Below are 12,036 nucleotides of genomic sequence, written 5' to 3'. Positions count from 1 at the left end.
TTATATCTTTCCTTTTCTCCTTTGCTTTTCGCTTCTCTTCTTTTCATAGCTATTTGTAAGGCCTCCCCAGACAGCCATTTTGCTTTTTTGCATTTCTTTTCTATGCGAATGGTCTTGATCCCTGTCTCCTGTACAATGTCACGAACCTCATTCCATAGTTCATCAGGCACTCTATCTATCAGATCTAGTCCCTTAAATCTATTTCTCACTTCCACTGTATAATCATAAGGGATTTGATTTAGGTCATACCTGAATGGTCTAGTGGTTTTCCCTACTTTCTTCAATTTCAGTCTGAATTTGGCAATAAGGAGTTCATGGTCTGAGCCACAGTTGGTTCCCGGTCTTGTTTTTGCTGACTGTATAGAGCTTCTCCATCTTTGGTTGCAAAGAATATAATCAATTTGATTTCGGTGTTGACCATCTGGTGATGTTCATGTATAGAGTCTTCATAGTAGTTTGTTTAATGTCTTAGAAATTTTGAAACCATGTAAAGGCAGATAAATTACTGTGTCACTAGGGTGCAGAAGGGAAAAAATCCTGAGGAGTCAGAATCATGATAGAAATAAGCTACCTGGGTATAGAGTAGCCAACAGCACAAGTTGCCAGGATAGCCAGCTAACCTGAAAGGGTAGAACCAACAGTGAGTGTTTGGCAGAATTTTCCTTGGCGTGAAGCAGACTAGCAGAAATCTTACCCATCTTTGCAGGCTTCAGTAAAGCTATTTGGAAATACATAGAAAAGTCTACTTCTAGAGTGAAAAAATGGCCAAGGAACACACAGTTTTCCCAAATGGAACATTAACATACCTTGCAGATTTTCCCTGGCTGCCCAGATGATGTGGTCATGATTACTGATGAATCCTCCTTCCCCAGGATGGGATAAACTCTTCCAGCATCCCAGTGAATGAGGTCTTTGTCTCAGGCTTTGGACACCTTCCTTCTGTCCCTAGTCTCTGTGTTGTGGGCTCCCATGGAGCCTCCCCAGTTTGCTGTCTGGGCCCGCTGGCATCCTCTGCATTGCTTCAGTTTCCAGCTATTACAACACACAGCTCGCCTCCCTCCCTGTGGAAAGTTCACGGCTGCTGGATCTGGCATGTAGTGGTCTCTGGAGTAAATCTGTGGGCTGCGTTCTCCTGTGCCAAGCCTGCTTCCTCTCTTGGTGCCTGTGCTTGTGCATCACAGTCCCGTGATGAACCACTTCTCAGCCACGTGGCCACAAGTCAGGGTCATACTCAGGGTCGCTCCCAAGGATGCTGCCTGTCGTCACACTGGCTGTGCTGACGAGTCTCCCACTTATACTTCCGGGCCATTACTACTCGTTGTGAACTCATGGTCTAACAGACACCTGCTTGCTGCCTTGACCACACATTTTTCAGTCTGCTCTTGTCTAGGAGCATGCTCATCATTATGACCCCTTGTAAGGCCTGGAGGAAATAGTTTCTAAGTTAAGAGATCTGTCTTCCTAAAAATAACAGATATGCTTTCTCTGCATCCCATTCAGTCTCTGCTTTAGAATGTCCCCTATTTATCTATCTGGCTGACAATTTTAATTCCTGTGTACATCCAAGGCCATATACTTTCTACCCCAGAGCACCTGTTAAGTCCCTTAATTTATATTCTGTCCTCCTTGTGTGAAACATACATTCTCTCTCTCTGACCTTCTCCCCCTTTCCATCTCTCCCTGCTGATCCCTAACTCCCTCCCTTCCCAAACTGATGGTCAGAATATCTGGTCTCAATATTGTATACTTGATGCTATATATATAGGAAATATGGTGTCTAACACCATCATATTTCCTATATAATGCTAAACAGATTAATGTGTTTTCAATAGCTGTAAGATTAACTCTAAGCTCCTTACCTTGCCAAGTTCATAAACTCTTTTTGTGAGGCTGCTGCTGCTGCGAAGTCGCTTCAGTCGTGTCCGACTCTGTGCGACCCCATAGACGGCAGCCCACCAGGCTCCCCCGTCCCTGGGATTCTCCAGGCAAGATCACTGGAGTGGGTTGCCATTTCCATCTCCAATGCATGAAAGTGAAAAGTGAAAGTGAAGTCACTCAGTCGTGTCCGACTCTTAGCGACCCCATGGACTGCAGCCTACCAGGCTCCTCCGTCCATGGGATTCTCCAGGCAAGAGTACTGGCGTGGGGTGCCCTTGCCTTCTCCGTTTTGTGAGGCAGTGATACTTAAGTAAGGTTGTGAGGAAAAGGCTCTCTGAGGAAGTGACACAGAGAAGGTGATATTTGACACCCTTTATTTGAGAGGAAACCAACCACCTACTAAACCATGACAGTACTTCATGAATTGTTAAGATGTCACCCCAGTGAATAGCAGTCCCCTCCAGTCCCCTGTGCAGCAAGGGAAATTAGAAAGCAGTGACAGTTTTTCTGATTTTTGAAGCGTAGGTTTACACTAATCTCTGGACCTTCTTGCCAACCTCCATTTTTTCATCTGTATCATGTCTCTCCTCCTCTACTCTTTCTGGTTTCTGCTGGCCTCATTTAGGTCCGTGTGTCTCTCTCCCATCTGGGATTCTGTCTTCCTTATGCCCACCCTCAGTCTTCCCTGCCTCCCTTCCCTTCCTGCTACTTTACCCACTGCTCACTCCAATTCCCCCTGCAATTGACTTCCCTTTCTAATAACCCTGTACTTTTAAAACCTTCCAGAAGGTTTCCCAGGCTGCCTCCATTTTTGGCTAAACCACCTGTCCTTTCCAACATAAGCAACTTTTGATATTCACCTTCAGAAAGAGGGAGTATTTCCAGACTAACCTGACTGGAACTGGCTGGCAGAGTGTCTAGCACATACTAAGCTCTTAGTAAATATTTTTTGAATCCTGAGTGAATGAACTGATTTTCCTAATCTTAGTCTATCTATAAGATTAAAGTGATTTTTTTCCTTAATATGTGTATATTGTTTCCTCACCCATAAAATGCATATAAAAGCCTTTACCTTGCACTATATAGAAATATTAAAATCTCTTATTCACAAGATTTTTATTTTAAATCTACCCTGGGATTAACTTTGTAATTAATCCCAGAGACACCTAGAGGCATTGGCAGTGTCTCAGAGATTATTATTATTATTGGTACATTGTCCCCCATAGTACGTGGTCATGAGCCTGCAGCATTGAGTATGCAAATATTTATTTACTAATGAGCATAACAATCACAGAGATTTCAGTTGTTTGGGTTTTTGTTTTTATCATCCTGAGTAATCAGATGTGTGTGCATGCATACTAAGTCATCGCTTTAGTCGTGTCTGACTCTTTGTGACCCTATGGACTGTAGCCTGCCAGGCTCCTTTGTCCATGGGATTCTCCAAGCAAGAATATTAGTGTGGGTTGCCATGCCCTCCTCCAGGGGATCTTCCCAACCCAGGGATCAAAGCACCTGTGCCTCTTTTGCTTCCTGCATTGGCAGGTGGGCTCTGTACCACTAGCGCCACCTGGGAACCTGAGTCTCCTGCACTGCAGACAGATTCTTTACTGTCTGAGCCACCAGGGAAGCCCAGTAATCAGATACATTCATTCAAATTAAGCAGAAATTTTCAAGAAAAATATTTATATTAAGATGTTATATTTTCAGTTAAGTAGCAACTGAAAAGCAGTGTTTATTTTGAAGAAAAATTTTCAGATGTGTCCAGAGTTTGGTTTTAGCCACTTTGCATGGTATTATTGATCACCAGTAGCAGGAATAATTTCGTTTCAAAAAACTTCTCAAGATTTATCAAAAACAAATGGTGTGTTCACTTTTTATAGGTATAGAAGTATGCTTAGATTCATCAGTGCCAACTTGTTTCCAGTATGGGGTCCTAAGTGTTGTTAAGTACTCATTTACAAGAAATAAAACTCTAGTTCTGTGTGTCAAATAGAAATAACATATTGACATTTCAGCTTTGAGCATTCTCTATTTATAGTCCTAAAATATTTAAATAATACCAAAAATAGGTAAAGAAAATCCTGTTGTGATTTTAGTACTTCTATTCTCTAGTTCAAGAAATCCTATATAATTTAAACGGTGGTGTTTATTTAGACTAGCATAAGATTCTGAGCCATGTGAACGGGAACAACTTAAAAACAACAGTACTTATGATTTTGTGTTTACTGCCCAAGGGATATAACTGTAAGGCGATGGGGCAGTCTTTCAAACAAACGTGCTGAGAGTTACGCGTCCAGAAGGACTTGCCCTTTCAAAGCAGTCACCTAGGGGGCTACACATTTATTCCGGAATACCCTCATGGCTCACAATGTTGTGGGATGCCGTTTTTTAAAACTGCCTCCAAACCTGTTCAGAAATAATAAAGAGCAAGATGACACATTATTTTGGATATCCAGAATTGTGGTAGAGATGCATTTAACTTTGATGAGTAATCAAAAATCATCTTAGATCAAACACAGTGAAGAAAATGCAGAGTATTTGGTGTGATTGTTTGATGTAAAAACAACAAGATGGGCTTTCTTGAATGATACATAAACTAACTCTTGACATTGATTATCAAAGAGGAATTCCAGAATCATAAAACTTGGAATAAATGTGGAGGCTCCTAAGGTAGCTACTGTGAAGAACAGTACATGTCTAGGTAAAAAATAATAATGTGTGTATGTTTGCAAAATAAAATTAGTTTTATTACTTTGTAGACATACTTTGTAGGTGAAAAAAATACTATCACAGAACTTTTTATAAGCAAACTTCCAAATGTAAGTAGAATTTCTCTTACCCTTTCTAAGCTTTTTGAGAAATCTGAATTTCTAATAATGACTTATTCTGAATCTTCAGCTTTCAAAAAAGTAATGTTTACCATTTGAAAAACAGGTGCTATGAGATTTCACTTCAGCTTTTTCTGATTAGCTTCGTTACCTCTGCTCTTCAGTTTTTTATTCAGTGTATCCATCTTTATTCATCCTGAGAATCTCAAAGTGTATTTTTTCACTGTAAAAATATCATTAAGCTTTTGAACCAAGGTAGAAAATAAAGTCTAAGCTGAATATTATTAATTGTTCCATGTTGTTTTAAGCCCTTTTTTTGTTGCATTAGTAACAATGCCTTTCTTTTTTAATTTGGGACCCTGTATCTTAGTAAATAAAAAGATCAAATTATAAGAAGTCTCAAAGGTTTTGTAAAAATAAATACTCTCGGTTGTTGGGGCTCCTATTGTTTTTTACTTCTACTAATAAAAACTCAAAAAGCAGAGTTCAAACATGTGGCTGGACCACATTTCTGTAATGTAGACTCCTGGTGGACTCTTGGGAGTTAACGGGGTGGAGCTGATGCATCCTGCTTCATCAGAGCGTTTCCAAATTTATTCTACCACATCCATCTTCATCCAGGTCAGCCAGGCCTCTATTTCTTCACTGCTGAGTTCAACTAATGAAAAGTAAAATGGAGCATGGAAGGCAGAGAAAATTGTTATCCTTTTGTGAAGAGGCTAAGACAGCTAAATTGTGACACAATTTAAACTGTTCAAATTCGACAGGTTTGATTGGAAAATTAGGTGACCCATGTAGTTAGAGATCAAAATGGTCACGAGTGTAGAGTTTTAAAAAGTCATATTGTGGTATTTTTACTACAGTCTCTTAGAATATTATTTTATTCCACCTGGTAGTAACTGTTGCACAAATGACTGTTGTTTTGCAGTTTGGTGATTTAAATGCTGTGTCTCCTGGAAATCTGGATAAAGGTAAGAATTGAAAATAATGTACATTTTTAAGGACTTTTTTTGAGTAAGAAGTTCTCAGAGGAAAATGTAGTATATGTACATATATAAAGTATATGTGCACATACATTTCCATTTTATGGAAATGGCATAGAATCCTTGATGAATGTGACAGTTGTGTCTTTTGAAATACTTCACTATTTCTCCAGTTCTATGCTTTCTTTATGTTATGTATATTAAGTGCAAAAATTGAATTTAAATGCAGTTTAAACTCTTCTTGACTTTTTGCCTGCAGTTGATGACAAGTAACAAGAAATTCTTTCTGGCCTTCACCGAAGTCCTGGAGAAAAAGTGATAAAATTGGATCAAATATTTTTTTTCAAGGCCCACTCGGCAAGAAAAAGATTCCTCAGCCTACCCAAGTCACTAATTCATACTTTTCAGTAGAAAGGGAACTCAGAGATAGCAATGAAGTTTACTATAAAAGCACAATCAGTATTGGGGGAGTAACATATATACTTCTTGAATTTTCATATTAGCATTGCCATTCTAATATGACAACCGAATATATAATTCTTAAGAAACTCACAACCTATGACACCAGAGTAAAAGGAGAAGGGCTCAAGGGAAAATGAGATTGGAATAGAAACAAACACTCCTGAAAAAATATTCTAACTCGGATTTTATTTTAATGTAAAATTTCTAATAAGTAAGCAGTGCAGAAAGTGTACACCATTCTTAAAATGCACACACACACAAAGTGAAGACATCTTGAGGTTTAAGGAATTGAGTTTTGGAGTCAAAGTGTACAAAGACTGGGAAGAACTATACCATTAGCCCTTCCAGGACAGAGCCAGTGGGGAAACTGAGGCATGAGGAAGGATGTGGGAAATCTACACACAAGGTGCTGTGCTGCTCTCTGCAGCATTCTGTACCAGGATCCTCAGCGCTTAGCCTCCGAGCCTTCCTGGTGGTGGGAGACAGTCATGTGCCGGGAAAGTCCTATGTGAATCAGTGTCACTCCCACATTAAACTCCTGTCACTATTTATCAACCATGTACACCTCAATTCCCATTTTAATAATATGCATAATAGCTCAATAATAGCAAAACGGAAAAGTACAAAATGAAGTACAAAATTGCCCCTATAAAATAGCTGCAAATATATATTATTTAGGATTAACTGAAGAAACATCAGAAAAGTAAATCAATGATGAGACCAGTTTGTCATTTCAGAGCAGGAAGTGTAGCTGTTGAAACCCAGGTCCAACATAAGACAACCCTGATGATGCACTGATAAAGCCTCCTAATTCAGATTCAGGGGTTTCATCCCAGGGTACCTGGAGGTGTCCTAGGAATGTTGCTTCTGGGCCAGACACTGACTGGCAGCCAGTCTTCTTTGTCAAGTGTTGAACCAACGTCTTTAATAAACTTCAGTAGCACCTAGTTTTTGTTCTTTTGTTCCAAATTACCACGACTTCAAGTAGGTTCCTAGGGAATATCTTGAATTTTATGGAAGTCTTTCTATAAAGACTTGAATTTTATCTTTAGTCTCTATAGAAGCTTAAAATGTCTGCGGGAACTAGAGAAAGGGCTTTTGTGCTCCTGGGTAGCCTGTCCAAAAGAGCCCTGTCACTCATGAGTGGACCTGGAGCAGGGTGGCCTCGAACACTAGAGTTTGTTCTGTCCTTCGCCCCATTGCCTGTTTCAGGGCATCCCACTCTCTCTCCACTTGCCTGCCTGCTTGAAATGATTTTTTTTTCTTTTACTTCTGCCTCATTTATTATTTTGGCACTATTTTCTAGTCACAGAAAAGTTGGTAGAGATGGAGCCAAGAAGCAGTATGACTTGCCCTCTCCTTCCTGGGTGGCTCTGCTGGTCCCATTCACTCCCAACTAGACGCTTCTTGAGACATAACCACACTAGCATATTCAGAACCTAAGGCTTGAATGTGAAATCTTTTAAGAAATTTTTGTGGGTTTTTTGACATAAAATGAGAATTTAATTTTGTCCAGATAATGGAAGTAATATTAGCTCTGTAGAAAGATTTCAAATAATGCAGAGAATTAGAAAGTATAGAAAATGAAAACTTCATAGTCAAAAGCCTAAGGGACTTCTGAATTTAAACATTAAGAATTTAATGAGGAGATCCTTCCAGACCTACTTTTGTTTATATATATAAAACCACAAAAGTATCATGAAAATCAAAGTATTAGTTGCTCAGTCATGTCCAACTCTTTGGGGCCCCATGGACTATAGCCCACCAGGCTCCTCCATCCATGGGGTTCTGCAGGCAAGAATACTGGAATGGGTAGCCATTCCCTTCTCCAGGGGATCTCCCCAACCGAGGGATCAACCCAGGGATCGATGGGTCTCCTGCATTGCAGGCTGATTCTTTACCATCTAAACCACCAGATCCTCTTATTGAAGCAAATGTCTATGGAATGTAGTCCTCTCCTGCAGCTCTCCAGACCTTTGGATATTTTCTGACAAACTGCAATGTTATCATCAAGTCCATTTTCCAGAGGCAAAAGGTAACTGGATAAAGTAGGTGAGCCAGGATATCTTGCCTCGTCAAAGAGAACTTCTCCGTATATTGCTTAATGCAGTACAGATATCATTTCTAGTCGATATACCTAATATCAACCTTTTTAATGGCACCCCACTCCAGTACTCTTGCCTGGAAAATCCCATAGATGAAGGAGCCTGGTGGGCTGCAGTCCATGGGGTCGCTAAGAGCCGGACAAGACTGAGAGACTTCACTTTCACTTTTCACTATCATGCATTAGAGAAGGAAATGGCAACCCACTCCAGTGTTCTTGCCTGGAGAATCCCAGGGACGGGGGAGCCTGGTGGGCTGCTGTCTATGGGGCCACACAGAGTCGGACACGACTGACTGACTTAGCAGCAGCAGCCGCATTCCCAGAGATGTTGCTCCTGGCAGCCACACACTGTTCAACCTGCACAACCACATATGGAGGCTCTGTTATTCCTCATCATTTCTCTGTGGAGCCATCTTTGCACCAGTTGATAGGAAAAGGAGAAAAGTCAAGGAGCCCATTTATGTTGAGAGCTGTATTAGCAGAACTTATGCAGGTGTGCCCTCAAAGGGTAAAACTAGCCTCAACACCCCTTAGAAAGAGTCCAACTGACTTTTTCAGTTACTAGTTACACACTCATTGTATGTAACATGCCATAGAATGTAATGGAGATCTAATTCTGTTAATATAAGTCACCATAAAAAGTAAAAATATATTAAGAGTAAATATAGATTTATTTATAAATGAGGTTTTGGTGTAATTATATGTGGGCTTTGTGTTGTGGGGGAAGGGTAAACAATAAAACATATTGAAGATGAAGTAAAAAAGAGTTTTCTTTCCAGCTGCACTTCACAGTTTGTGGGATCTTAGTTCCCCAACCACGGATCAAACCCAGGCCCCCAGCAGTGAAAGTGCAGAGTCTTAACCACTGCACCACCAGTGAATTTACAATAAAAAGATTTCTTAAGCAGAAATATATCCCTAGCTGTTTAAAAATTAGCACTCATGAAGAGGTATTCTCTCCACTCCTCTAAGGAGAATCTTACACAGTAGTAAAGCTGTGTGTGACCATTTTCTCTCTCTGCTGTGCTTTTGAATTTTAATAGCACATGCTGGAAAAAATTAAATAGTATTACATTATAACAATGTTTTAGTTAATATAGAATGTATTAAAATTTGAAGGTAATAGTGACTACTTAATACACCTAATTTCCAGAAATGAATACCAGCTATTAACAGAGACTATCAGTGTTGCTAGGAAGGAAATTCATTGTGCGTTTTAAATCTGATACTGTGCCTCAGTCTTCATAATGTTTTGTAAGGAAAGTTAAGGATCTAATTAATATTGTGATCGACAGCATTCATGTGCACAGAAGGTGTATACACAGCCCCTGCTGATATATGCTGTAGTTATTTTGTGAATCAACATAGTTCCTATCTGTGTTAACATCAGCACAGATGAAATTTATATCTAGTGTAGGTCTTCAGAGGAAACTGTAATTTTTTCTTGCTTCCTTTTTTTTTTTTTAAGTTAGCATTTTTAGCTCAGTACATTCCCTGCAAACCAGCATAGTGTACCAAAATAATGACACAAGTTATGCTACTATTTAATGTAAAACTTTAGGAAACTCCAAAGGTCTTCTTAGAAGAACTATTAAAGGTAGGAGCCACAAACAGGTCAAGAATAAAGTACCTTTGCTGTGTTTGAAAGAATAGGGCGCTGACACAGGTAGAATCCATTGAAAGGGAAAACACACAAGCTTTGTCCTCCAAGAAGGGCTAAGGAGTTGCTTTCCTAATGTGCTGTATTAAAGTGTTTCTAAAGTACGTGTGGATTGCTCTTTTCCAGTTTGTCTTCTAGTACTAGTCTTGGTATTATTTGTTTGTGCAGATGAAGGCAGTGAAGTGGAAAGTGAAATGGATGAGGAATTAGATGACTCTTCAGAACCTCAAGCCAAAAGAGAGAAAACGGAGCTGAACCAGGCGTTTCCGGTGGGTTGCATGCAGCCCGTTCTTGAGAGTGGCGTGCAGCCAAGCCTCCTGAATCCAATTCACAGCGAGCACATCGTCACAAGTACTCAGACTATCAGACAGTGCAGCGCTACAGGAAATACCTACACTGCAGTCTAAAGGATATTAAAGTGTATTTTTCCAGCTTACATTAACCCTGTTGATATTGGGCTTAAGTTGAAATTTTAATAAGCCTGAAGGTCGACTGTTGTCAAATACTATCTGTGCTGAACATTACCTTTTCGGAGTTGTGAAATGGAATGGGTGTATGTATTTTGCCAGGTCTTTTTTTTTTTAACATAAACAAAATTATTTGCCTCTTAATAATGAGTTTTTTTCCCTTAGTTTTGGGTGTCAAGAAGGATTTTTACAACACTTAATGTCAATGTTTTTGTTTTCTTATAATTAAAAAGTAATTTACATTTTTGTAGCTTAAAATATTTTATTGTTGATTGTTAGTCTTGGTGTATGATTTCATGTGTAAGTTTTTAATTAGATGCACTTCTGTGAAATATCAAAAGAAATGATTTTCTTTGATTTACACTGGAGGCATGCACATTTGGCAGCAGATGCATCAAATTTGCTTTTGAAAGGTGCTTTTCATCGGACAGAACCACAAGACACTATTTTGATAACATTTTGGAGTATGGAGAGAGAATACAAAGCATTTTTATTATAGTGCTAGAGGGTTGGGAAGGTCATCTATTTTTCTCTGAAGAAAAATTGAGCTGTGCATTTATCAGTTCAGAGTAAATGACAGAATTGCAAGAGATTATGCTAATAAGTACATAATTTGTGTACATAATTATTAAACCATGTTAATGCAAGCTTCCGTTAAACATTGAATTTTAACTGTTATTTGCATACCAATTCCTCTGTTTAAAGACTACTGATTCTGTATTTGGGACCACTGCACAGATGCATTCTGCTGTTGAGTGGGGCTGTTATAGTTAGATACTGAAGCTGAAAAAAATGACTTGACTTCTTTTTTTTTTTTTTTTAAGTGTACACGCTACTTATGCTGAGCTGGACATACAGGAAACCATTCCATTTGGATGACTTTCTTTTATTCCAGGTCTTTTTCCTAATAGTAGTTCAATGTGCTGCTATTGTAAAAGAAAATTTATAGAATGCAAGGAATGTAGCAACCTGCATATCGTTATTTCCTTCAAAAATATTTCCTGGTTTCTAAAGTACGTGGATTTAAATTTTAAACAGAACCTGAAGGCAGTGTAACTGGCACACCGCACTGCTGCTTATCTCCAATTCTGTAGGATTTGGATAGGTGGCTGGGTGGACCAGTGCCATTGAAGAATGTACATCAGGGATCATCGTACCTCGGCTATTACATGGTGCCTTAAAACAGAACTGAAGCTAAGGTTTAGTAAGGCTTATTTTGTTCATGTGAATTCCTTTTCAATCCATTTGACAAGGTGTGCCTGTCGTTTTCAGATTGCCGAAGTGAGGACAGGTAACATGTTCTTCAAAGGAAATTTAGGGAAAGCTAAGCAAAACAAAAAGACAAAAATCACTTCCCCTCTTTGAGTGACCATGAATTTATTTTTGTTCCTAGAGCTGAAGATTACTTGATTACAAATCACATTGCTTAAAGATTAAGGATCAGATTGCTGTTGTGGAGTAGCAAGCTAGTTTTAATTACCAACTTTGTTACATGAAATCATATATGTTTTAGACCATTCTTATCTAGTTATAATTTAAGAAAATTAACAAAATAAGCAGGTACTTATTGAAGTGCATCTTTTCGGTCTAAGTGTTTCTCTGTGTGTCTCGGTGTCTGTGTGCCCATGCACACGGGAGTGTCCGTGGGCAGCCG

At 39.2% G+C, this 12,036-nt stretch overlaps 1 protein-coding gene across 8 annotated transcripts in view; it reads left to right on the top strand.

Moving 5' to 3' along the window:
- Nucleotides 1–12,021, top strand: part of RFX3 (regulatory factor X, 3 (influences HLA class II expression)) — a 333,454-nt gene extending 321,433 nt beyond the window's left edge. For all 8 annotated transcript variants that reach the window (XM_010860700.1, XM_010860702.1, XM_010860699.1 and 5 more), the window contains 2 exons: nucleotides 5,635–5,677; nucleotides 10,084–12,021. In XM_010860700.1, the coding sequence (XP_010859002.1) occupies nucleotides 5,635–5,677; nucleotides 10,084–10,322 (282 nt within the window). In that variant the 3' untranslated portion in view covers nucleotides 10,323–12,021. The remainder of the gene's footprint in view (nucleotides 1–5,634; nucleotides 5,678–10,083) is intronic.
- The last annotated feature ends 15 nt before the right edge of the window (nucleotides 12,022–12,036 follow it).

This window comes from Bison bison, unplaced genomic scaffold (assembly GCF_000754665.1).
Source record: "Bison bison bison isolate TAMUID 2011002044 unplaced genomic scaffold, Bison_UMD1.0 scf7180017864469, whole genome shotgun sequence".
Classification (NCBI taxonomy): Eukaryota; Metazoa; Chordata; class Mammalia; order Artiodactyla; family Bovidae; genus Bison; species Bison bison.
Note: the sequence above shows the minus strand (reverse complement) of the source record. Positions and strands in the feature narration are given on the sequence as shown.